This window comes from Oncorhynchus keta, unplaced genomic scaffold (assembly GCF_023373465.1).
Source record: "Oncorhynchus keta strain PuntledgeMale-10-30-2019 unplaced genomic scaffold, Oket_V2 Un_contig_3299_pilon_pilon, whole genome shotgun sequence".
In the NCBI taxonomy this organism is placed as follows: Eukaryota; Metazoa; Chordata; class Actinopteri; order Salmoniformes; family Salmonidae; genus Oncorhynchus; species Oncorhynchus keta.
Window position 1 is genome coordinate 107,426 of NW_026287180.1, and position 27,575 is coordinate 135,000.

Here is a 27,575-nt window from a genome sequence, read left to right on the forward strand (position 1 = left end):
AGAGTCCTGTCAGTGTGCAGAGTCCTGTCAGTGTCAGTGTGTAGAGTCCTGTCAGTGTGTTGAGTCCTGTCAGTGTGTAGAGTCCTGTCAGTGTGTCGAGTCCTGTCAGTGTGTAGAGTCCTGTCAGTGTGTAGAGTCCTGTCAGTGTGTCGAGTCCTGTCAGTGTGTAGAGTCCTGTCAGTGTGTAGATTCCTGTCAGTGTGTAGAGAGAGTCCTGTCAGTGTGTAGATTCCTGTCAGTGTGTAGAGTCCTGTCAGTGTGCAGAGTCCTGTCAGTGTCAGTGTGTAGAGTCCTGTCAGTGTGTAGAGTCCTGTCAGTGTGTAGAGTCCTGTCAGTGTGTTGAGTCCTGTCAGTGTGTAGAGTCCTGTCAGTGTGTAGAGTCCTGTCAGTGTGTAGAGTCCTGTCAGAGTCCTGTCAGTGTGTAGAGTCCTGTCAGAGTCCTGTCAGTGTGTAGAGTCCTGTCAGTGTGTAGAGTCCTGTCAGTGTGTAGAGTCCTGTCAGAGTCCTGTCAGTGTGTAGAGTCCTGTCAGAGTCCTGTCAGTGTGTAGAGTCCTGTCAGTGTGTAGAGTCCTGTCAGTGTGTAGAGTCCTGTCAGTGTCCTGTCAGTGTGTAGAGTCCTGTCAGTGTGTAGAGTCCTGTCAGTGTGTAGAGTCCTGTCATTGTCCTGTCAGTGTGTAGAGTCCTGTCAGTGTGTAGGGTCCTGTCAGTGTGTAGAGTCCTGTCAGTGTGTAGTTAACTCGGCCCACACAGCTATTTATGTCAGAAATAACAGCGGAAACATTTAGTGAAAACAGAGCAAAAATAAACCACAAAATTATCACAAAATATCAAAGTTGGGTCGGAGCAAAACGGTGGCCATCCAGTACGGCGCCATCTTGATGTGTGTTCTAATGTGTGGTGCTGACCAAGAGCCAATCAGACTCTGGATACCGACACACATGCCTTGTTCTAGCCTGTCGTCAGAACCTTAACCAATCAGCAATAAGTACTATTGGGTGAGGGCATCCACAGACGACCTCTCAGACGAGCTCCAGCTCGCCACTTTTACAACACCACTGCCCCGGAGCCACCATTACCAACAACTTGTATCAAATCTAAATCATTGATTCACTTTCACATATGATATTCTCATCTAGGTTAATATTTGCGAATTAAATATTCATAATTATATTCATAGAAATCAGGAATGTAGCCTATTCATTCAATCGATTCCGTTGCAAAACCTTTCTTAAACGGAAGCAAACGCAACGAAACAGGGAGGGAGGTACCTGAATTTGTCCAATAGAAACTCCAAACAGAATCGGCGGAATGAATACACCCCAGGTTACAATCTGTACAGACAGAACCGATCTATAAATTATATTTCTATGGCGCCGCCCTCATTACCATGACGTGTCCCTCTAGGCGGAAGCGACAGGACCGGAAACGTGCATCACACATCAGAAAGGCAAACTGAGTCTGCAACGAACGAAATTACACATCAGCGAGAAATAACGTAAGGAATGCATTGGTTATTTATTTTGCTTGAATGTAGTCGAATGATTTATTTATTATTTTATAAAATCAAAGGCCGATTTTTGCCGGCGAGTTGTGCTTTGCAACGTTGGCCACTGATGAAAACATGATCATAGCTATCCTCATTTTGTAACGTTAGGCATAACGAGCTAACGTCAGGATCGTCTTAATCATGTTATCAACTATTCATAATGTGCCAATTATTAATTACCAGTCGGCCAACCATCCATGTTTTGCTAAGCTGCCTAGCTAATAGTCTAATGAGTATTTAGGTAACTAGTGTCGTATTTTAAACAACGGCATGGGGGGACTAAATCTCCGACTTCAGTGTGTTCAAAACCCCTGGGGACGTGTTACTCCGACTGGGGAACAAAAGATTCATAGTTCATCCAAATGGGGATTTCGGGCCTCTTTCTAGAGGGTTTCCGACCTCAAGTTAACTGGCGTCAGGATTCAACATTGTAGTTTTCCGAGTTCAGTTGTTTTGAACGCGGCATCAATCTATTAAAGGAGCTACTGGAGTTTTACTCCAGACATTTCCCAGATACACAAACGTACTCGTTACATTTTGAATGCTTAGCAGGACAGGAAAATTGTCCAAATCACGCACTTATCAAGAGAACAAACCCTGGTCATCCCTACATCCAGCGTCTCAACAATTACTTCCGGGTCGCGGAATTGAGGGAATGTTCAAAATAAAAGTCCCACATGAGTTTATTCATGAAGTAATAGTATATGTATTTACTCATGATGTATGGAAAGTAATTGTCTAAACATGAACAATGATTCATATTTGTTCATATTTAAGTGACATATGCATAAAATTTCGGTTTTTCCTTACAGAATGGTGATAATATGTATGTCCCCCTCCTCCAGAATGGTGATAATATGTATGTCCCCCTCCAGAATGGTGATAATATGTATGTCCCCCTCCTCCAGAATGGTGATAATATGTATGTCCCCCTCCTCCAGAATGGTGATAATATGTATGTCCCCCTCCAGAATGGTGATAATATGCATGTCCCCCTCCAGAATGGTGATAATATGTATGTCCCCCCCTCCAGAATGGTGATAATATGTATGTCCCCCCTCCAGAATGGTGATAATATGTATGTCCCCCTCCAGAATGGTGATAATATGTATGTCCCCCCTCCAGAATGGTGATAATATGTATGTCCCCCTCCCTCCAGAATGGTGATAATATGTATGTCCCCCTCCTCCAGAATGGTGATAATATGTATGTCCCCCTCCAGAATGGTGATAATATGTATGTCCCCCTCCAGAATGGTGATAATATGTATGTCCCCCTCCAGAATGGTGATAATATGTATGTCCCCCTCCAGAATGGTGATAATATGTATGTCCCCCCCCCTCCAGAATGGTGATAATATGTATGTCCCCCCCTCCCTCCAGAATGGTGATAATATGTATGTCCCCCCTCCAGAATGGTGATAATATGTATGTCCCCCTCCAGAATGGTGATAATATGTATGTCCCCCTCCAGAATGGTGATAATATGTATGTCCCCCTCCCTCCAGAATGGTGATAATATGTATGTCCCCCTCCTCCAGAATGGTGATAATATGTATGTCCCCCCTCCAGAATGGTGATAATATGTATGTCCCCCCTCCAGAATGGTGATAATATGTATGTCCCCGCCCTCCAGAATGGTGATAATATGTATGCCCCCCCTCCAGAATGGTGATAATATGTATGTCCCCCCCCTCCAGAATGGTGATAATATGTATGTCCCCCCCCTCCAGAATGGTGATAATATGTATGTCCCCCCCCTCCAGAATGGTGATAATATGTATGTCCCCCCTCCAGAATGGTGATAATATGTATGTCCCCCTCCAGAATGGTGATAATATGTATGCCCCCCTCCAGAATGGTGATAATATGTATGTCCCCCCCCCTCCAGAATGGTGATAATATGTATGTCCCCCTCCAGAATGGTGATAATATGTATGTCCCCCCCTCCAGAATGGTGATAATATGTATGTCCCCCCCTCCAGAATGGTGATAATATGTATGTCCCCCTCCTCCAGAATGGTGATAATATGTATGTCCCCCTCCTCCAGAATGGTGATAATATGTATGTCCCCCCCTCCAGAATGGTGATAATATGTATGTCCCCCTCCAGAATGGTGATAATATGTATGTCCCCCTCCAGAATGGTGATAATATGTATGTCCCCCTCCAGAATGGTGATAATATGTATGTCCCCCCTCCAGAATGGTGATAATATGTATGTCCCCCTCCAGAATGGTGATAATATGTATGTCCCCCCTCCAGAATGGTGATAATATGTATGTCCCCCTCCAGAATGGTGATAATATGTATGTCCCCCCTCCAGAATGGTGATAATATGTATGTCCCCCTCCAGAATGGTGATAATATGTATGTCCCCCCTCCAGAATGGTGATAATATGTATGTCCCCCCTCCAGAATGGTGATAATATGTATGTCCCCCTCCAGAATGGTGATCATATGTATGTCCCCCTCCAGAATGGTGATAATATGTATGTCCCCCCCCCTCCAGAATGGTGATAATATGTATGTCCCCCTCCTCCAGAATGGTGATAATATGTATGTCCCCCCCTCCAGAATGGTGATAATATGTATGTCCCCCCTCCAGAATGGTGATAATATGTATGTCCCCCCTCCAGAATGGTGATAATATGTATGTCCCCCTCCAGAATGGTGATAATATGTATGTCCCCCTCCAGAATGGTGATAATATGTATGTCCCCCCTCCAGAATGGTGATAATATGTATGTCCCCCCTCCAGAATGGTGATAATATGTATGTCCCCCCTCCAGAATGGTGATAATATGTATGTCCCCCCTCCAGAATGGTGATAATATGTATGTCCCCCTCCAGAATGGTGATAATATGTATGTCCCCCCTCCAGAATGGTGATAATATGTATGTCCCCCTCCAGAATGGTGATAATATGTATGTCCCCCTCCAGAATGGTGATAATATGTATGTCCCCCCTCCAGAATGGTGATAATATGTATGTCCCCCTCCAGAATGGTGATAATATGTATGTCCCCCCCTCCAGAATGGTGATAATATGTATGTCCCCCCCTCCAGAATGGTGATAATATGTATGTCCCCCTCCAGAATGGTGATAATATGTATGTCCCCCTCCAGAATGGTGATAATATGTATGTCCCCCCCTCCAGAATGGTGATAATATGTATGTCCCCCCCTCCAGAATGGTGATAATATGTATGTCCCCCCCTCCAGAATGGTGATAATATGTATGTCCCCCCCTCCAGAATGGTGATAATATGTATGTCCCCCTCCAGAATGGTGATAATATGTATGTCCTCCAGAATGGTGATAATATGTATGTCCCCCTCCAGAATGGTGATAATATGTATGTCCCCCTCCAGAATGGTGATAATATGTATGTCCCCCCTCCAGAATGGTGATAATATGTATGTCCCCCTCCAGAATGGTGATAATATGTATGTCCCCCTCCAGAATGGTGATAATATGTATGTCCCCCCTCCAGAATGGTGATAATATGTATGTCCCCCTCCAGAATGGTGATAATATGTATGTCCCCCCTCCAGAATGGTGATAATATGTATGTCCCCCCTCCAGAATGGTGATAATATGTATGTCCCCCCTCCAGAATGGTGATAATATGTATGTCCCCCTCCAGAATGGTGATAATATGTATGTCCCCCTCCAGAATGGTGATAATATGTATGTCCCCCCTCCAGAATGGTGATAATATGTATGTCCCCCTCCAGAATGGTGATAATATGTATGTCCCCCTCCAGAATGGTGATAATATGTATGTCCCCCTCCAGAATGGTGATAATATGTATGTCCCCCCTCCAGAATGGTGATAATATGTATGTCCCCCTCCAGAATGGTGATAATATGTATGTCCCCCTCCAGAATGGTGATAATATGTATGTCCCCCTCCAGAATGGTGATAATATGTATGTCCCCCTCCAGAATGGTGATAATATATATGTCCCCCCCCTCCCTCCAGAATGGTGATAATATGTATGTCCCCCCCCTCCAGAATGGTGATAATATGTATGTCCCCCCCCTCCAGAATGGTGATAATATGTATGTCCCCCCCCTCCAGAATGGTGATAATATGTATGTCCCCCCTCCAGAATGGTGATAATATGTATGTCCCCCTCCAGAATGGTGATAATATGTATGTCCCACTCCAGAATGGTGATAATATGTATGTCCCCCTCCAGAATGGTGATAATATGTATGTCCCCCCCTCCAGAATGGTGATAATATGTATGTCCCCCCTCCAGAATGGTGATAATATGTATGTCCCCCCCTCCAGAATGGTGATAATATGTATGTCCCCCCTCCAGAATGGTGATAATATGTATGTCCCCCTCCAGAATGGTGATAATATGTATGTCCCCCCTCCAGAATGGTGATAATATGTATGTCCCCCTCCAGAATGGTGATAATATGTATGTCCCCCCTCCAGAATGGTGATAATATGTATGTCCCCCCTCCAGAATGGTGATAATATGTATGTCCCCCTCCAGAATGGTGATAATATGTATGTCCCCCCCTCCAGAATGGTGATAATATGTATGTCCCCCTCCAGAATGGTGATAATATGTATGTCCCCCCTCCAGAATGGTGATAATATGTATGTCCCCCTCCAGAATGGTGATAATATGTATGTCCCCCCTCCAGAATGGTGATAATATGTATGTCCCCCCTCCAGAATGGTGATAATATGTATGTCCCCCCTCCAGAATGGTGATAATATGTATGTCCCCCTCCAGAATGGTGATAATATGTATGTCCCCCCTCCAGAATGGTGATAATATGTATGTCCCCCCTCCAGAATGGTGATAATATGTATGTCCCCCTCCAGAATGGTGATAATATGTATGTCCCCCTCCAGAATGGTGATAATATGTATGTCCCCCCCTCCAGAATGGTGATAATATGTATGTCCCCCCTCCAGAATGGTGATAATATGTATGTCCCCCTCCAGAATGGTGATAATATGTATGTCCCCCCCTCCAGAATGGTGATAATATGTATGTCCCCCTCCAGAATGGTGATAATATGTATGTCCCCCTCCAGAATGGTGATAATATGTATGTCCCCCTCCAGAATGGTGATAATATGTATGTCCCCCCCTCCAGAATGGTGATAATATGTATGTCCCCCCCTCCAGAATGGTGATAATATGTATGTCCCCCTCCAGAATGGTGATAATATGTATGTCCCCCCCCCCCTCCAGAATGGTGATAATATGTATGTCCCCCTCCAGAATGGTGATAATATGTATGTCCCCCCTCCAGAATGGTGATAATATGTATGTCCCCCCTCCAGAATGGTGATAATATGTATGTCCCCCCTCCAGAATGGTGATAATATGTATGTCCCCCTCCAGAATGGTGATAATATGTATGTCCCCCTCCAGAATGGTGATAATATGTATGTCCCCCTCCAGAATGGTGATAATATGTATGTCCCCCCTCCAGAATGGTGATAATATGTATGTCCCCCCCTCCAGAATGGTGATAATATGTATGTCCCCCCTCCAGAATGGTGATAATATGTATGTCCCCTCTCCAGAATGGTGATAATATGTATGTCCCCCTCCAGAATGGTGATAATATGTTTGTCCCCCTCCAGAATGGTGATAATATGTATGTCCCCCCCCCTCCAGAATGGTGATAATATGTATGTCCCCCTCCAGAATGGTGATAATATGTATGTCCCCCCCTCCAGAATGGTGATAATATGTATGTCCCCCCCCTCCAGAATGGTGATAATATGTATGTCCCCCCCCTCCAGAATGGTGATAATATGTATGTCCCCCCCCCAGAATGGTGATAATATGTATGTCCCCCCTCCAGAATGGTGATAATATGTATGTCCCCCCCCTCCAGAATGGTGATAATATGTATGTCCCCCTCCAGAATGGTGATAATATGTATATGTCCCCCTCCAGAATGGTGATAATATGTATGTCCCCCCTCCTCCAGAATGGTGATAATATGTATGTCCCCCTCCAGAATGGTGATAATATGTATGTCCCCCCTCCAGAATGGTGATAATATGTATGTCCCCCCTCCAGAATGGTGATAATATGTATGTCCCCCCTCCAGAATGGTGATAATATGTATGTCCCCCCTCCAGAATGGTGATAATATGTATGTCCCCCTCCAGAATGGTGATAATATGTATGTCCCCCCTCCAGAATGGTGATAATATGTATGTCCCCCCCTCCAGAATGGTGATAATATGTATGTCCCCCTCCAGAATGGTGATAATATGTATGTCCCCCTCCAGAATGGTGATAATATGTATGTCCCCCTCCAGAATGGTGATAATATGTATGTCCCCCCCTCCAGAATGGTGATAATATGTATGTCCCCCCCTCCAGAATGGTGATAATATGTATGTCCCCCTCCAGAATGGTGATAATATGTATGTCCCCCTCCAGAATGGTGATAATATGTATGTCCCCCCCTCCAGAATGGTGATAATATGTATGTCCCCCTCCAGAATGGTGATAATATGTATGTCCCCCTCCAGAATGGTGATAATATGTATGTCCCCCCTCCAGAATGGTGATAATATGTATGTCCCCCTCCAGAATGGTGATAATATGTATGTCCCCCTCCAGAATGGTGATAATATGTATGTCCCCCTCCAGAATGGTGATAATATGTATGTCCCCCTCCAGAATGGTGATAATATGTATGTCCCCCCTCCAGAATGGTGATAATATGTATGTCCCCCTCCAGAATGGTGATAATATGTATGTCCCCCTCCAGAATGGTGATAATATGTATGTCCCCCTCCAGAATGGTGATAATATGTATGTCCCCCTCCAGAATGGTGATAATATGTATGTCCCCTCCTCCAGAATGGTGATAATATGTATGTCCCCCTCCAGAATGGTGATAATATGTATGTCCCCCTCCAGAATGGTGATAATATGTATGTCCCCCTCCAGAATGGTGATAATATGTATGTCCCCCTCCAGAATGGTGATATGTATCCAGAATGGTGATAATATATGTCCCCCTCCAGAATGGTGATAATATGTATATCCCCCTCCAGAATGGTGATAATATGTATATCCCCCTCCAGAATGGTGATAATATGTATGTCCCCCTCCAGAATGGTGATAATATGTATATGTCCCCCTCCAGAATGGTGATAATATGTATGTCCCCCTCCAGAATGGTGATAATATGTATGTCCCCCTCCAGAATGGTGATAATATGTATGTCCCCCCTCCAGAATGGTGATAATATGTATGTCCCCCCCCCCTCCAGAATGGTGATAATATGTATGTCCCCCCTCCAGAATGGTGATAATATGTATGTCCCCCTCCAGAATGGTGATAATATGTATGTCCCCCCTCCAGAATGGTGATAATATGTATGTCCCCCCTCCAGAATGGTGATAATATGTATGTCCCCCTCCAGAATGGTGATAATATGTATGTCCCCCCTCCAGAATGGTGATAATATGTATGTCCCCCCTCCAGAATGGTGATAATATGTATGTCCCCCCTCCAGAATGGTGATAATATGTATGTCCCCCCTCCAGAATGGTGATAATATGTATGTCCCCCCTCCAGAATGGTGATAATATGTATGTCCCCCTCCAGAATGGTGATAATATGTATGTCCCCCTCCAGAATGGTGATAATATGTATGTCCCCCTCCAGAATGGTGATAATATGTATGTCCCCCCTCCAGAATGGTGATAATATGTATGTCCCCCCTCCAGAATGGTGATAATATGTATGTCCCCCTCCAGAATGGTGATAATATGTATGTCCCCCCTCCAGAATGGTGATAATATGTATGTCCCCCCTCCAGAATGGTGATAATATGTATGTCCCCCTCCAGAATGGTGATAATATGTATGTCCCCCTCCAGAATGGTGATAATATGTATGTCCCCCTCCAGAATGGTGATAATATGTATGTCCCCCTCCAGAATGGTGATAATATGTATGTCCCCCCTCCAGAATGGTGATAATATGTATGTCCCCCCTCCAGAATGGTGATAATATGTATGTCCCCCTCCAGAATGGTGATAATATGTATGTCCCCCTCCAGAATGGTGATAATATGTATGTCCGCTCCTCCAGAATGGTGATAATATGTATGTCCCCCTCCAGAATGGTGATATGTATGTCCCCCTCCAGAATGGTGATAATATGTATGTCCCCCTCCAGAATGGTGATAATATGTATGTCCCCCTCCAGAATGGTGATAATATGTATGTCCCCCTCCAGAATGGTGATAATATGTATGTCCCCCTCCAGAATGGTGATAATATGTATGTCAGAATGGTGTCCCCCTCCAGAATGGTGATAATATGTATGTCCCCCCTCCAGAATGGTGATAATATGTATGTCCCCCTCCAGAATGGTGATAATATGTATGTCCCCCTCCAGAATGGTGATAATATGTATGTCCCCCTCCTCCAGAATGGTGATAATATGTATGTCCCCCTCCAGAATGGTGATAATATGTATATCCCCCTCCAGAATGGTGATAATATGTATGTCCCCCTCCAGAATGGTGATAATATGTATGTCCCCCTCCAGAATGGTGATAATATGTATGTCCCCCTCCAGAATGGTGATAATATGTATGTCCCCCCCCCTCCAGAATGGTGATAATATGTATGTCCCCCTCCAGAATGGTGATAATATGTATGTCCCCCTCCAGAATGGTGATAATATGTATGTCCCCCTCCAGAATGGTGATAATATGTATGTCCCCCTCCAGAATGGTGATAATATGTATGTCCCCCTCCAGAATGGTGATAATATGTATATCCCCCTCCAGAATGGTGATAATATGTATGTCCCCCCTCCAGAATGGTGATAATATGTATGTCCCCCTCCCGAATGGTGATAATATGTATTCCCCCCTCCAGAATGGTGATAATATGTATGTCCCCCTCCAGAATGGTGATAATATGTATGTCCCCCTCCAGAATGGTGATAATATGTATGTCCCCCCCTCCAGAATGGTGATAATATGTATGTCCCCCTCCAGAATGGTGATAATATGTATATCCCCCTCCAGAATGGTGATAATATGTATGTCCCCCCTCCAGAATGGTGATAATTTGTATGTCCCCCTCCAGAATGGTGATAATATGTATGTCCCCCTCCAGAATGGTGATAATATGTATGTCCCCCCCTCCAGAATGGTGATAATATGTATGTCCCCCTCCAGAATGGTGATAATATGTATGTCCCCCCCTCCAGAATGGTGATAATATGTATGTCCCCCTCCAGAATGGTGATAATATGTATGTCCCCCTCCAGAATGGTGATAATATGTATGTCCCCCTCCAGAATGGTGATAATATGTATGTCCCCCCCTCCAGAATGGTGATAATATGTATGTCCCCCTCCAGAATGGTGATAATATGTATGTCCCCCTCCAGAATGGTGATAATATGTATGTCCCCCTCCAGAATGGTGATAATATGTATGTCCCCCTCCAGAATGGTGATAATATGTATGTCCCCCCTCCAGAATGGTGATAATATGTATGTCCCCCCTCCAGAATGGTGATAATATGTATGTCCCCCTCCAGAATGGTGATAATATGTATGTCCCCCTCCAGAATGGTGATAATATGTATGTCCCCCCCTCCAGAATGGTGATATGTATGTCCCCCTCCAGAATGGTGATCCAGAATGATAATATGTATGTCCCCCCTCCAGAATGGTGATAATATGTATGTCCCCCTCCAGAATGGTGATAATATGTATGTCCCCCTCCAGAATGGTGATAATATGTATGTCCCCCTCCAGAATGGTGATAATATGTATGTCCCCCTCCAGAATGGTGATAATATGTATGTCCCCCTCCAGAATGGTGATAATATGTATGTCCCCCTCCAGAATGGTGATAATATGTATGTCCCCCCTCCAGAATGGTGATAATATGTATGTCCCCTCCTCCAGAATGGTGATAATATGTATGTCCCCCTCCAGAATGGTGATAATATGTATGTGTCCCCCTCCTCCAGAATGGTGATAATATGTATGTCCCCCTCCTCCAGAATGGTGATAATATGTATGTCCCCCTCCAGAATGGTGATAATATGTATGTCCCCCTCCAGAATGGTGATAATATGTATATGTCCCCCCTCCAGAATGGTGATAATATGTATGTCCCCCTCCAGAATGGTGATAATATGTATGTCCCCCTCCAGAATGGTGATAATATGTATGTCCCCCTCCAGAATGGTGATAATATGTATGTCCCCCTCCAGAATGGTGATAATATGTATGTCCCCCTCCAGAATGGTGATAATATGTATATGTCCCCCTCCAGAATGGTGATAATATGTATATGTCCCCCTCCAGAATGGTGATAATATGTATGTCCCCCTCCAGAATGGTGATAATATGTATATGTCCCCTCCAGAATGGTGATAATATGTATGTCCCCCTCCAGAATGGTGATAATATGTATGTCCCCCCCTCCAGAATGGTGATAATATGTATGTCCCCCTCCAGAATGGTGATAATATGTATATGTCCCCCTCCAGAATGGTGACTGACGTGCAGCTGGCCATCTTTGCCAACATGTTGGGTGTGTCTCTGTTCCTGCTGGTGGTTCTATATCACTATGTAGCTGTCAACAACCCCAAGAAACTGGAGTAGAACTGCCCTGAAGAGGAGGTGAGGATTGTGGGAAGGATGTAGCCAGAGATCCCTCTCTACCATATTGTTTTTCTCTTCGAGTGGGAGCAGGCTCTGTTCTCAAATAGGGTAGTTCAGAGCCGGATATGGCGCGAGCATGTACCTCAATTGAAGTATTCAATATTCAAATGTACCCCGAATTCGCCCAGTATCCAGACGGCCAGATCAAGTCCTCATACTAGCTCGCTTAAACAGAGCTTCATGGACTGGTGTTGAACAACAAAAGAAGCTGATTGGCTGACTATCCTGTTGTCCAATGTGACATAATGGCTGCTGCGAATGAGGATGAAAATGGCAAAGCTCCTAAAAAAAAAAATCGAGCTTCTTGATTTGGCGGTCTGGACACTGGATGAATTCGGGGTACATTGGAATATTGAATACTTGGATTGGTGAGGCTTCATCCCATGTGACACCCTATTCCCTTTTTAGTGCACCACTTTTGACTAGGGCCCAAGTAGGCAATAGGGTGCAATGTGAGACGCACAATCTGACTCTTGGCCTGTCCTCACAGCTGGCAGCTGAGGGGGACCAGAGAGAGACGCAGTAAGACGCCTCTCCTCACAGGTGGCAGCTGAGGGGGACCAGAGAGAGACGCAGTAAGACGCCTCTCCTCACAGGTGGCAGCTGAGGGGGACCAGAGAGAGACGCAGTAAGACGCCTCTCCTCACAGGTGGCGGCTGAGGGGAACCAGAGAGAGCAGCAGCCTCTTCTTCATCGTTCATCTTTTCTCCTTCCCTGTCTGTCTCTCTCAGCCTGTACAGGAGTGTTTTCTAATAAAATGCCTGTCAACAAATGCCTATCAGTTTGGTGATTGACTGAAAAACCTTGTTTGGCATTTCTACTAACATTAAATGAACGCACATTACAGTACTGCAATACGTGCACTCCAGATGGAATTAATGGATTTTGGCCAGCCGGGCTTCTAGACTGCAAATTCCTACTAGCCTGGGTCAAAAATCTGTGCCATGGGATATTTGGGAAGACAAAAAAATGTAGCCTCGGTCTGGAAAGAGCCAGCCCCGGTCTGGAAAGAGCCAGCCCCGGTCTGGAAAGAGCCAGCCCCGGTCTGGAAAGAGCCAGCCCCGGGCTCTTAAATTCCATTCCATCCCTGTGTACACTATGCACACACACACAGCTTTCTGCAAACATTCAGTAACTGATCTACTGTTGAAGTCCTTCTATACAATTGTTTTATGTCAGATGGCCATCTGTAATAATTGTTTTAGGTCAGATAGCACGATGGCCATCTGTAATAATTGTTTTATGTCAGATAGCACGATGGCCATCTGTAATAATTGTTTTAGGCCAGATAGCACGATGGCCATCTGTAATAATTGTTTTAGGCCAGATAGCACGATGGCCATCTGTAATAATTGTTTTATGTCAGATAGCACGATGGCCATCTGTAATAATTGTTTTATGTCAGATGGCCATCTGTAATAATTGTTTTAGGTCAGATAGCACGATGGCCATCTGTAATAATTGTTTTATGTCAGATAGCACGATGGCCATCTGTAATAATTGTTTTAGGCCAGATAGCACGATGGCCATCTGTAATAATTGTTTTAGGCCAGATAGCACGATGGCCATCTGTAATAATTGTTTTATGTCAGATAGCACGATGGCCATCTGTAATAATTGTTTTAGGCCAGATAGCACGATGGCCATCTGTAATAATTGTTTTAGGCCAGATAGCACGATGGCCATCTAATAATTGTTTTAGGCCAGATAGCACGATGGCCATCTGTAATAATTGTTTTATGTCAGATAGCACGATGGCCATCTGTAATAATTGTTTTAGGCCAGGTCTGTAATAATTGTTTTATGTCAGATAGCACGATGGTCATCTGTAATAATTGTTTTAGGCCAGATAGCACGATGGCCATCTGTAATAATTGTTTTAGGCCAGATAGCACGATGGCCATCTGTAATAATTGTTTTATGTCATATAGCACGATGGCCATCTGTAATAATTGTTTTAGGCCAGATAGCACGATGGCCATCTGTAATAATTGTTTTAGGCCAGATAGCACGATGGCCATCTGTAATAATTGTTTTAGGCCAGATAGCACGATGGCCATCTGTAATAATTGTTTTAGGCCAGATAGCACGATGGCCATCTGTAATAATTGTTTTAGGCCAGATAGCACGATGGCCATCTGTAATAATTGTTTTAGGCCAGATAGCACGATGGCCATCTGTAATAATTGTTTTAGGCCAGGTCTGTAATAATTGTTTTAGGCCAGGTCTGTAATAATTGTTTTAGGCCAAGTCTGTAATAACTGTTGTTTTAAGGGGGAAGATCAACTTTAATATTGCGGATACAGTATTCAGACCCTTTAATATTGCGGATACAGTATTCAGACCCTTTAATATTGCAGATACAGTATTCAGACCCGTTAATATTGCAGATACAGTATTCAGACCCTTTAATATTGCAGATACAGTATTCAGACCCTTTGACGTTTTCCACATTTTGTTACATTACAACCTTACTCTAAAATTAAATATCCTCGATCTACACAATACCCCATAATGAGAAAGCAAAAACAAGTTTTCCAAATGTATTATATATATTTTTTTTAACATACCTTTTTATTTGCATAAATATTCAGACCCTTTACTATGAGACTTGAAATTGATCTCAGGTGCATCCTGTTTCCATTGATCATCCTTGAGATGTTTCTACAACTTGGTTGGAGTCCACCTGTGGTAAATTCAATTGATTGGACATGATTTGGAAAGGCACACACCTGTCTATATAAGGTCCCACAGTTGACAGTGGATGTCAGAGCAAAAACCAAGCCATGAGGTCGAAGGAATTGTCCGTAGAGCTCAGAGACAGGATTGTGCCGGGGCACAGATCTGGGGAATGGTACTGAAAAATGTCTGCAGCGTTTAAGGTCCCCAAGAACACAGTGGCCTCCATCATTCTGCAGCATTGAAGGTCCCCAAGAACACAGTGGCCTCCATCATTCTGCAGCATTGAAGGTCCCCACAGTGGCCTCCATCGTTCTTAAATGGAAGAAGTTTGGAACCACGGAGACTCTTCCTAGAACTGTCTGCCCCTCCAAACTGAGCAACCGGGGGAGAAGGGCCTTGAAACTTATGGTCAAACTGACAGAGTTCCAGAGGTCCTCTGTGGAGATGGGAGAATCTTCCAGAAGGACAACCAAACAGACATTTATGGTAGTGCTGAATACAACAGGTGTAGTAGACCTCACAGTGAAATGCTGAATACAACAGGTGTAGTAGACCTTACAGTGAAATGCTGAATACAACAGGTGTAGTAAACCTTACAGTGAAATGCTGAATACAACAGGTGTAGTAGACCTCTCAGTGAAATGCTGAATACAACAGGTGTAGTAGACCTCACAGTGAAATGCCGAATACAACAGGTGTAGTAGACCTTACAGTGAAATGCTGAATACAACAGGTGTAGTAGACCTTACAGTGAAATGCTGAATACAACAGGTGTAGTAGACCTTACAGTGAAATGCCGAATACAACAGGTGTAGTAGACCTTACAGTGAAATGCTGAATACAACAGGTGTAGTAGACCTCACAGTGAAATGCCGAATACAACAGGTGTAGTAGACCTTACAGTGAAATGCTGAATACAACAGGTGTAGTAGACCTCACAGTGAAATGCTGAATACAACAGGTGTAGTAGACCTCACAGTGAAATGCTGAATACAACAGGTGTAGTAGACCTTACAGTGAAATGCTGAATACAACAGGTGTAGTAGACCTTACGGTGAAATGCTGAATACAACAGGTGTAGGTAGACCTCACAGTGAAATGCTGAATACAACAGGTGTAGGTAGACCTCACAGTGAAATGCTGAATACAACAGGTGTAGTAGACCTCACAGTGAAATGCTGAATACAACAGGTGTAGTAGACCTCACAGTGAAATGCTGAATACAACAGGTGTAGTAGACCTCACAGTGAAATGCTGAATACAACAGGTGTAGTAGACCTCACAGTGAAATGCTGAATACAACAGGTGTAGTAGACCTCACAGTGAAATGCTGAATACAACAGGTGTAGTAGACCTTACAGTGAAATGCTGAATACAACAGGTGTAGTAGACCTTACAGTGAAATGCTGAATACAACAGGTGTAGTAGACCTCACAGTGAAATGCTGAATACAACAGGTGTAGTAGACCTCACAGTGAAATGCTGAATACAACAGGTGTAGTAGACCTCACAGTGAAATGCTGAATACAACAGGTGTAGTAGACCTTACAGTGAAATGCTGAATACAACAGGTGTAGTAGACCTTACAGTGAAATGCTGAATACAACAGGTGTAGTAGACCTTACAGTGAAATGCTGAATACAACAGGTGTAGTAGACCTCACAGTGAAATGCTGAATACAACAGGTGTAGTAGACCTCACAGTGAAATGCCGAATACAACAGGTATAGTAGACCTCACAGTGAAATGCTGAATACAACAGGTGTAGTAGACCTCACAGTGAAATGCTGAATACAACAGGTGTTGTAGACCTTACAGTGAAATGCTGAATACAACAGGTGTAGGTAGACCTCACAGTGAAATGCTGAATACAACAGGTGTAGGTAGACCTCACAGTGAAATGCTGAATACAACAGGTGTAGTAGACCTCACAGTGAAATGCTGAATACAACAGGTGTAGTAGACCTCACAGTGAAATGCTGAATACAACAGGTGTAGTAGACCTCACAGTGAAATGCTGAATACAACAGGTGTAGTAGACCTCACAGTGAAATGCTGAATACAACAGGTGTAGTAGACCTCACAGTGAAATGCTGAATACAACAGGTGTAGTAGACCTTACAGTGAAATGCTGAATACAACAGGTGTAGTAGACCTTACAGTGAAATGCTGAATACAACAGGTGTAGTAGACCTCACAGTGAAATGCTGAATACAACAGGTGTAGTAGACCTCACAGTGAAATGCTGAATACAACAGGTGTAGTAGACCTCACAGTGAAATGCTGAATACAACAGGTGTAGTAGACCTTACAGTGAAATGCTGAATACAACAGGTGTAGTAGACCTTACAGTGAAATGCTGAATACAACAGGTGTAGTAGACCTCACAGTGAAATGCTGAATACAACAGGTGTAGTAGACCTCACAGTGAAATGCTGAATACAACAGGTGTAGTAGACCTTACAGTGAAATGCTGAATACAACAGGTGTAGTAGACCTCACAGTGAACTGCTGAATACAACAGGTCTTACATCACCTGCAGACAGCGTGATCACACAGTCTTCCGGTACAGCTGGTGCTCTCATGCATGTTTCAGTGATATTTGCCTCAAAGCGAGCATAGTGAAGAAGATAATGTGCAAGTAGAGATACAGGGGTGCAAAATATGTAGTTGGTTGGGCTATTTACAGATGGGCTATTTACAGATGGGCTATGTACAGATGGGCTATTTACAGATGGGCTATTTACAGATGGGCTATTTACAGATGGGCTATTTACAGATGGGCTATTTACAGATGGGCTATTTACAGATGGGCTATTTACAGATGGGCTATTTACAGATGGGCTATGTACAGATGGGCTATTTACAGATGGGCTATTTACAGATGGGCTATGTACAGATGGGCTATTTACAGATGGGCTATGTACAGATGGGCTATTTACAGATGGGCTATGTACAGATGGGCTATTTACAGATGGGCTATTTACAGGTGCAGTGATCCATAAGCTGCTCTAACAGCTGATGATTAAAGTTAGTAAGGGAGATTTAAGTCTCCAGCTTCAGTGATTTTTGAATTCGTTCCGGTCATAGGCAGCAGAGAACTGGAAGGAAAGGCAGCCAAAAAGGAGTTGGCTCTGGGGGTGACCAGTGAGATATACCTGCTGGAGCGCGTGCTACGGGTGGCTGTTGCTATGGTGACCAGTGAGCTGAGATAAGGCGGGGCTTTACCGAGCAAAGACTTATAGGTGACCTTGAACCAGTGGGTTTGGCCACGAATATGAAGCGAGGGCTAGCCAATGAGAGCGTACAGGTCGCAGTGGTGGGTGGTATATGGGGCTTTGGTGACAAAACGGATGGCACTGTGATAGACTGCATCCAATTTGCTGAGTAGAGTATTAGAGGCTAGGATCAGTAGGATAGTCAGTTTTACGAGGGTATGTTTAGTAGCATGAGTGAAGGAGGCTTTTTTTGCGAAATATGAAGCCGATTCTAGGCTTAATGTGAGTCTGGAAGGAGAGTTTATAGTCTAACCAGACACCCAGGTATTTGTAGTTGTCCAAGTATTCTAAGTCAGAGCCATCCAGAGTAGTGATGATGGACGGGCGGGCAGGTGTGGGCAGGGATCGGTTGAAGATCATGCATTTAGTTTTACTAGCATTTAAGAGCAGTTGGAGGCCATGGAAGGAGAGTTGTATGGCATTGAAGCTTGTCTGGAGGTTAGTTAACACAGTGTCCAAAGAGGGGTCAGACGTATACAGAAGTATAGAATGACAGATGTGCTGTACTCCTCAATGCCATTGGAGGAATCCCAGAACATATTCTAGTCTGTGCTGCAAAACAGTCCTGTAGATTAGCATCTGCTTCATCTGACCACTTTTTTACTGATCTAGTCACTGGTGCTTCCTGCTTTAATTTTAGCTTGTAAGCAGGAATCAGGACAATGGAATGATGGTCAGATTTGCCAAATGGAGGGTGAGGGAGAGCTTTGTATGCATCTCTGTGTGTGGAGTAAAGGTGGTCCAGATTTATTTTCTCCCTGGTTGCACATTTAACATGCTGATGGAAATGTGGTAAAAGGGATTTAAGTTTCATTAAAGTCCCAGGCTACCAGGAGGGCCGCCTCTGTTTGCTTATGGCGGAATACAGCTCATTCAATGCTGTCTTAGTGCCAGCCTCTGACTGTGGTGGTATGTAAACAGCTACGAAGAATACAGATACAGAGCTGCTTCCTGTGCTTGGCCCTCCTATGTTGAACATAATAAACGGCTCTCTATCCACTGGATCTGTACCAAACTCACTAAAAGTGGCAGTAATAAAGCTTCTCTTAAAAAAGCCAAACATTGACTCAGAAAATATAAAAACTATCAGCCTATATCGAATCTCCCATTCCTCACAAAAATGTTAGAAAAAGCTGGTGCGCAGTAACTCACTGCCTTCCTGAAGACAAAACAATGTATCTGAAATGCTTCAGTCTGGTTTTAGACCCCTTCATAGCACTGAGACTGCACTTGTGAAGGTGGTAAATTACATTTTAATGGCATCAGACCAAGGCTCTGCATCTGTCCTCGTGCTCCTAGACCTTAGTTCTGCTTTTGATACCATCGATCACCACATTCTTTTGGAGAGATTGGAAACCCTAATCGGTCTACACGGACAAGTTCTGGCCTGGTTCAGATCTTATCTGTCGGAAAGATATCAGTTTGTCTCTGTGAATGGTTTGCCCTCTGACAAATCAACTGTAAATTTAGACTATACACCATATACTACAGACTATACACTACAGACTATACACCATATACTACAGACTATACACTACAGACTATACACCATACACTACAGACTATACACCATACACTACAGACTATACACCATACACTACAGACTATACACCATATACTACAGACTATACACTATACACTACAGACTATACACTACAGACTATACACCATACACTACAGACTATACACTACAGACTATACACTACAGACTATACACCATACACTACAGACTATACACTACAGACTATACACCATACACTACAGACTATACACCATACACTACAGACTATACACCATACACTACAGACTATACACCATATACTACAGACTATACACCATACACTACAGACTATACACTACAGACTATACACTACAGACTATACACCATATACTACAGACTATACACTACAGACTATACACCATACACTACAGACTATACACTACAGACTATACACTACAGACTATACACCATATACTACAGACTATACACCATACACTACAGACTATACACCATACACTACAGACTATACACCATACACTACAGACTATACACCATACACTACAGACTATACACCATACACTACAGACTATACACCATACACTACAGACTATACACCATACACTACAGACTACACTACAGACTATACACTACAGACTATACACCATACACTACAGACTATACACTACAGACTATACACCATACACTACAGACTATACACTACAGACTATACACCATACACTACAGACTATACACTACAGACTATACACCATACACTACAGACTATACACTACAGACTATACACCATACACACACAGAGAGAGAGAGAAACACTTGTATCACTACACATCACTCTGGTTTAATCAAGCATTTTGCAACACCAGCAATAACATCTGATAAATATGTGTATGTGACCAATAAAATGTGATTTGATTTTATCTCAGCATCATTGTAGCTGTTGTACATCAGTGTGGTGGACTAATGTTCGTTCCAAATGACAAAGTATTGACTAGACACCTATGGGCCCTGCTCCAAAGTAGAGCACTATAAAGGGCCCTGCTCCAAAGTAGAGCACTATATAGGACCCTGCTCCAAAGTAGAGCACTATATAGGACCCTGCTCCAAAGTAGAGCACTATAAAGGACCCTGCTCCAAAGTAGAGCACTATATAGGACCCTGCTCCAAAGTAGAGCACTATAAAGGACCCTGCTCCAAAGTAGAGCACTATAAAGGACCCTGCTCCAAAGTAGAGCACAATATAGGACCCTGCTCCAAAGTAGAGCACTATAAAGGACCCTGCTCCAAAGTAGAGCACTATAAAGGACCCTGCTCCAAAGTAGAGCACAATATAGGACCCTGCTCCAAAGTAGAGCACTATATAGGACCCTGCTCCAAAGTAGAGCACTATAAAGGACCCTGCTCCAAAGTAGAGCACAATATAGGACCCTGCTCCAAAGTAGAGCACTATATAGGACCCTGCTCCAAAGTAGAGCACAATATACGGGAGCTTTTATAGGAATGCTGTGAGAGAGGGGAAGGCTTTCAATCATTAAATACATGATATATTCAGATTATTATACCTTACAGGGCATGCAGAGGAATTTACAACAGCTAACACACTAGAAGCTTTACATTACACAATATACACTGCAGTATTTCAACACACACACACGTATAATAATCACACATTTAAAAATATTTAATAAAATAGTTCTGTCTAAAAGGTGTTGTGGTGCTAACAGGTGCCTGGTCTCTCAGAGGGAAGTGTGTGTCAGTCTGGATCCAGTCCCCACTGTCCTGGTTGGGAATGTGTAGTAATCATGCCTCTCCACACAGGGGTGCTGTTTCACACACAGACACTGCCTCAGCCTCGAACCCAGTCTTCTCCTCACAAACCTACAAAGACAGGACACACTGCTAGGTGGTGTATGTTTCGGGTGTGTTTAGTTGTGGTGAGTCTGTAGGGTGAGTCTGTGGGGTGTCTGTGGGGTGTCTGGGGAGTGTCTGTGGGGAGTCTGTGGGGTGTCTGTGGGGTGTCTGTGGGGTGTCTGTGGGGTGTCTGTGGGGTGAGTCTGTGGGGTGTCTGTGGTGAGTCTGTGGTGAGTCTGTAGTGAGTCTGTGTGTGTGGTGGTTACTTGTGGCTCTGTGGTGTGAGTTTGTGGTGAGTCTGTGGCGTGAGTCTGTGGTGTGAGTCTGTAGTGAGTCTGTGGTGTGAGTCTGTAGTGAGTCTGTGTGTGTGGTGGTTACTTGTGGCTCTGTGGTCTGTGTCTGTGGTGTGAGTCTGTGTGTGGTGGTTACTTGTGGCTCTGTGGTGTGAGTCTGTGGTGTGAGTCTGTGTGTGGTGGTTACTTGTGGCTCTGTGGTCTGTGTCTGTGGTGTGAGTCTGTGGTGTGAGTCTGTGGTGTGAGTCTGTGGTGTGAGTCTGTAGTGTGAGTCTGTGGTGGTTACTTGTGGCTCTGTGGTGTGAGTCTGTAGTGTGAGTCTGTGGTGTGAGTCTGTGGTGTGAGTCTGTGGTGTGAGTCTGTGGTGTGAGTCTGTAGTCTGTGTGTGTGGTGGTTACTTGTGGCTCTGTGGTCTGTGTCTGTGGTGTGAGTCTGTGGTGTGAGTCTGTAGTGTGAGTCTGTGTGTGTGGTGGTTACTTGTGGCTCTGTGGTCTGTGTCTGTGGTGTGAGTCTGTAGTGTGAGTCTGTGGTGTGAGTCTGTAGTGTGAGTCTGTAGTGTGAGGTGGTTACTTGTGGCTCTGTGGTGTGAGTCTGTGGTGTGAGTCTGTAGTGTGAGTCTGTGGTGGTTACTTGTGGCTCTGTGGTGTGTGTCTGTGGTGTGAGTCTGTGGTGTGAGTCTGTGGTGTGAGTCTGTGGTGTGAGTCTGTGGTGTGAGTCTGTAGTCTGTGTGTGTGGTGGTTACTTGTGGCTCTGTGGTCTGTGTCTGTGGTGTGAGTCTGTGGTGTGAGTCTGTAGTGTGAGTCTGTAGTGTGAGTCTGTAGTGTGAGTCTGTGGTGGTTACTTGTGGCTCTGTGGTGTCTTCAGTACTAGAATGTGTGTAGAGGGAACTCCTGTCCGTGTTCTTCAGCAGGGCTCTGTGGTCTGTGTCTGTAGTGTGAGTCTGTAGTGTGAGTCTGTAGTGTGAGTCTGTAGTGTGAGTCTGTAGTGTGAGTCTGTAGTGTGAGTCTGTAGTGTGAGTCTGTGGTGTCTGTAGTGAGTCTGTGTGTGTGGTGGTTACTTGTGGCTCTGTGGTGTGAGTCTGTAGTGTGAGTCTGTGGTGGTTACTTGTGGCTCTGTGGTGTCTTCAGTACTAGAATGTGTGTAGAGGGAACTCCTGTCCGTGTTCTTCAGCAGGGCTCTGGAAACAAGACGCAACGAAGGAACCTCCTTCTCCGACACACCTACACAAACACACAATATATAATCATGTATCTACAGAGAGAGTGTGTGTGTGTGTGTGTGTGTGTGTGTGTGTGTGTGTGTGTACCTAGGTGTCTGCGGAGGCCAGGTTTCAGGAGTCTCCAGACCCTCATGGTAGTTGACTCCTCCCAGCTGCCAGAGGAGGCGGGGTTAAGGCCAGCAGTGGGAGTGTCTGTGGTTGACTCCGCCCTCCTAATGGGAATACGGCTGGCCCGAGGCTGCAGCTCACACCTGCACAGACAGGTAGATTGATAGAAGTTAGACAGGTAACAGACAGACGGATAAGAGACAGACAGATGTTAGACAGGTAAGAGACAGACAGGTAGGTAGATAGAGGTTAGACAGGTAAGAGACAGACAGGTAGGTAGATAGAGGTTAGACAGGTAAGAGACAGACAGGTAGGTAGATAGAGGTTAGACAGGTAAGAGACATACCGGTAGGTAGATAGAGGTTAGACAGGTAGGTAGATAGAGGTTAGACAGGTAAGAGACAGACAGGTAGGTAGATAGAGGTTAGACAGGTAAGAGACAGACAGGTAGGTAGATAGAGGTTAGACAGGTAAGAGACAGACAGGTAGGTAGATAGAGGTTAGACAGGTAAGAGACAGACAGGTAGGTAGATAGAGGTTAGACAGGTAAGAGACAGACAGGTAGGTAGATAAAGGTTAGACAGGTAAGAGACAGTCAGATAGTGTCTGTCTGTCGATCACCACATTCTTTTGGAGAGATTAGATACCCTAATTGGTCTACACCAGGGGCCTGGGCATTTATTTTCCATGCAGGGCCACATTAGAATATATTTTTGCCATCGCGGACCAGAATCCTATTACAGGATTATACATCATGTGTATGACTGTGTTGACAGATAGGGAACAGACGAGTAGTGTCATCTGATAGGGAACAGACTAGTAGTGTCATCTGATAGGGAACAGACTAGTAGTGTCATCTGATAGGGAACAGACTAGTAGTGTCATCTGATAGGGAACAGACTAGTAGTGTCATCTGATAGGGAACAGACTAGTAGTGTCATCTGATAGGGAACAGACTAGTAGTGTCATCTGATAGGGGACAGACTAGTAGTGTCATCTGATAGGGAACAGACTAGTAGTGTCATCTGATAGGGAACAGACTAGTAGTGTCATCTGATAGGGAACAGACTAGTAGTGTCATCTGATAGGGAACAGACTAGTAGTGTCATCTGATAGGGAACAGACTAGTAGTGTCATCTGATAGGGAACAGACTAGTAGTGTCATCTGATAGGGAACAGACTAGTAGTGTCATCTGATAGGGAACAGACTAGTAGTGTCATCTGATAGGGAACAGACTAGTAGTGTCATCTGATAGAGAACAGACTAGTAGTGTCATCTGATAGGGAACAGACTAGTAGTGTCATCTGATAGAGAACAGACTAGTAGTGTCATCTGATAGGGAACAGACTAGTAGTGTCATCTGATAGGGAACAGACTAGTAGTGTCATCTGATAGGGAACAGACTAGTAGTGTCATCTGATAGGGAACAGACTAGTAGTGTCATCTGATAGGGAACAGACTAGTAGTGTCATCTGATAGGGAACAGACTAGTAGTGTCGTCTGATAGGGGACAGACTAGTAGTGTCATCTGATAGGGGACAGACTAGTAGTGTCATCTGATAGAGAACAGACTAGTAGTGTCATCTGATAGGGAACAGACTAGTAGTGTCATCTGATAGAGAACAGACTAGTAGTGTCATCTGATAGGGAACAGACTAGTAGTGTCATCTGATAGGGAACAGACTAGTAGTGTCGGATGGTCATCTGATAGGGAACAGACTAGTAGTGTCAGAAGGTCATCTGATAGGGAACAGAATAGTAGTGTCATCTGATAGGGAACAGACTAGTAGTGTCAGAAGGTCATCTGATAGGGGACAGACTAGTAGTGTCATCTGATAGGGAACAGAATAGTAGTGTCATCTGATAGGGAACAGACTAGTAGTGTCAGAAGGTCATCTGATAGGGAACAGACTAGTAGTGTCAGAAGGTCATCTGATAGGGAACAGAATAGTAGTGTCAGAAGGTCATCTGATAGGGAACAGAATAGTAGTGTCATCTGATAGGGAACAGACTAGTAGTGTCAGAAGGTCATCTGATAGGGAACAGACTAGTAGTGTCAGAAGGTCATCTGATAGGGAACAGACTAGTAGTGTCATCTGATAGGGAACAGACTAGTAGTGTCAGAAGGTCATCTGATAGGGAACAGACTAGTAGTGTCATCTGATAGGGAACAGACTAGTAGTGTCATCTGATAGGGAACAGACTAGTAGTGTCATCTGATAGGGAACAGACTAGTAGTGTCATCTGATAGGGAACAGACTAGTAGTGTCATCTGATAGGGAACAGACTAGTAGTGTCATCTGATAGGGAACAGACTAGTAGTGTCATCTGATAGGGAACAGACTAGTAGTGTCATCTGATAGGGAACAGACTAGTAGTGTCATCTGATAGGGAACAGACTAGTGGTGTCATCTGATAGGGAACAGACTAGTAGTGTCATCTGATAGGGAACAGACTAGTAGTGTCATCTGATAGGGAACAGACTAGTAGTGTCATCTGATAGGGAACAGACTAGTAGTGTCATCTGATAGAGAACAGACTAGTAGTGTCATCTGATAGAGAACAGACTAGTAGTGTCATCTGATAGAGAACAGACTAGTAGTGTCATCTGTAGGGAACAGACTAGTAGTGTCATCTGATAGGTCATCTGATAGGGAACAGACTAGTAGTGTCATCTGATAGGGAACAGACTAGTAGTGTCATCTGATAGGGAACAGAAGTGTCATCTGATAGGGGGAACAGAATAGACTAGTGTCATCTGATAGGGAACAGACTAGTAGTGTCATCTGATAGGGAACAGACTAGTAGTGTCAGAAGGTCATCTGATAGGGAACAGACTAGTAGTGTCATCTGATAGGGAACAGACTAGTAGTGTCAGAAGGTCATCTGATAGGGAACAGACTAGTAGTGTCATCTGATAGAGAACAGACTAGTAGTGTCATCTGATAGAGAACAGACTAGTAGTGTCATCTGATAGGGAACAGACTAGTAGTGTCATCTGATAGGGAACAGACTAGTAGTGTCATCTGATAGAGAACAGACTAGTAGTGTCATCTGATAGGGAACAGACTAGTAGTGTCATATGATAGGGAACACACTAGTAGTGTCAGAAGGTCATCTGATAGGGGACAGACTAGTAGTGTCAGAAGGTCATCTGATAGGGAACAGACTAGTAGTGTCAGAAGGTCATCTGATAGGGAACAGACTAGTAGTGTCATCTGATAGGGAACAGACTAGTAGTGTCATCTGATAGGGAACAGACTAGTAGTGTCATCTGATAGGGAACAGACTAGTAGTGTCATCTGATAGAGAACAGACTAGTAGTGTCACCTGATAGGGAACAGACTAGTAGTGTCATCTGATAGAGAACTGACTAGTAGTGTCGTCTGATAGGGAACAGACTAGTAGTGTCATCTGATAGGGAACAGACTAGTAGTGTCATCTGATAGAGAACAGACTAGTAGTGTCATCTGATAGAGAACTGACTAGTAGTGTCATCTGATAGGGAACAGACTAGTAGTGTCATCTGATAGGGAACAGACTAGTGGTGTCATCTGATAGGGAACAGACTAGTAGTGTCATCTGATAGGGAACAGACTAGTAGTGTCATCTGATAGAGAACAGACTAGTAGTGTCATCTGATAGGGAACAGACTAGTAGTGTCATCTGATAGGGAACAGACTAGTAGTGTCATCTGATAGGGAACAGACTAGTAGTGTCATCTGATAGGGAACAGACTAGTAGTGTCAGAAGGTCATCTGATAGGGAACAGACTAGTAGTGTCATCTGATAGGGAACAGACTAGTAGTGTCAGAAGGTCATCTGATAGGGAACAGACTAGTAGTGTCATCTGATAGGGAACAGACTAGTAGTGTCAGAAGGTCATCTGATAGGGAACAGACTAGTAGTGTCATCTGATAGGGAACAGACTAGTAGTGTCATCTGATAGGGAACAGACTAGTAGTGTCAGAAGGTCATCTGATAGGGAACAGACTAGTAGTGTCAGAAGGTCATCTGATAGGGAACAGACTAGTAGTGTCATCTGATAGGGAACAGACTAGTAGTGTCAGAAGGTCATCTGATAGGGAACAGACTAGTAGTGTCATCTGATAGGGAACAGACTAGTAGTGTCATCTGATAGGGAACAGACTAGTAGTGTCATCTGATAGGGAACAGACTAGTAGTGTCATCTGATAGAGAACAGACTAGTAGTGTCATCTGATAGGGAACAGACTAGTAGTGTCATCTGATAGAGAACAGACTAGTAGTGTCATCTGATAGGGAACAGACTAGTAGTGTCATCTGATAGAGAACAGACTAGTAGTGTCATCTGATAGAGAACAGACTAGTAGTGTCATCTGATAGGGA

The 27,575-nt window shown here is 44.1% G+C and overlaps 3 protein-coding genes across 26 annotated transcripts in view; 2 read left to right on the plus strand and 1 right to left on the minus strand.

Annotated features, from left to right (window-relative positions):
- The first annotated feature begins 1,423 nt into the window (after positions 1-1,423).
- Positions 1,424-13,036, plus strand: ost4 (oligosaccharyltransferase complex subunit 4 (non-catalytic)). 3 transcript variants are annotated; one of them, XM_035768669.2, is made up of 3 exons: positions 1,424-1,495; positions 12,086-12,218; positions 12,751-13,036. In XM_035768669.2, exon 2 carries the CDS (start codon positions 12,087-12,089, stop codon positions 12,198-12,200), a length of 114 nt encoding a protein of 37 aa, XP_035624562.1. In that variant the 5' UTR covers positions 1,424-1,495; position 12,086; the 3' UTR covers positions 12,201-12,218; positions 12,751-13,036. The 3 variants fall into 3 exon arrangements, with proteins under 3 accessions (XP_035624562.1, XP_035624563.1, XP_035624565.1); XM_035768670.1 differs by having other exon boundaries at positions 1,485-1,495; positions 12,804-13,036; XM_035768672.1 differs by having other exon boundaries at positions 1,485-1,495; positions 12,857-13,036.
- A 1,210-nt stretch (positions 13,037-14,246) lies between these two features.
- On the plus strand, positions 14,247-20,645 carry LOC127923841 (DNA-directed RNA polymerase II subunit RPB1-like). 22 transcript variants are annotated; one of them, XM_052507922.1, is made up of 4 exons: positions 14,247-15,485; positions 15,600-15,675; positions 15,752-16,285; positions 17,428-20,645. In XM_052507922.1, the coding sequence occupies exon 4, from the start codon at positions 19,404-19,406 to the stop codon at positions 20,643-20,645; it is 1,242 nt and encodes a 413-aa protein (XP_052363882.1). In that variant the 5' UTR covers positions 14,247-15,485; positions 15,600-15,675; positions 15,752-16,285; positions 17,428-19,403. The 22 variants fall into 22 exon arrangements, with proteins under 22 accessions (XP_052363882.1, XP_052363877.1, XP_052363883.1 ...); XM_052507917.1 differs by having other exon boundaries at positions 15,600-16,285; XM_052507923.1 differs by lacking the exon at positions 14,247-15,485 and adding an exon at positions 16,438-16,627 and having other exon boundaries at positions 15,497-16,017.
- The window catches only part of agbl5 (AGBL carboxypeptidase 5), a 64,733-nt gene continuing 57,723 nt past the window's right edge, over positions 20,566-27,575 (minus strand). The window contains exons 14-16 of the mRNA XM_052507912.1: positions 23,186-23,349; positions 22,984-23,099; positions 20,566-21,613 (exon numbers count right to left, since the gene is read on the minus strand). Of these exons, the coding sequence (XP_052363872.1) occupies positions 21,536-21,613; positions 22,984-23,099; positions 23,186-23,349 (358 nt within the window). The 3' untranslated portion in view covers positions 20,566-21,535. The remainder of the gene's footprint in view (positions 21,614-22,983; positions 23,100-23,185; positions 23,350-27,575) is intronic.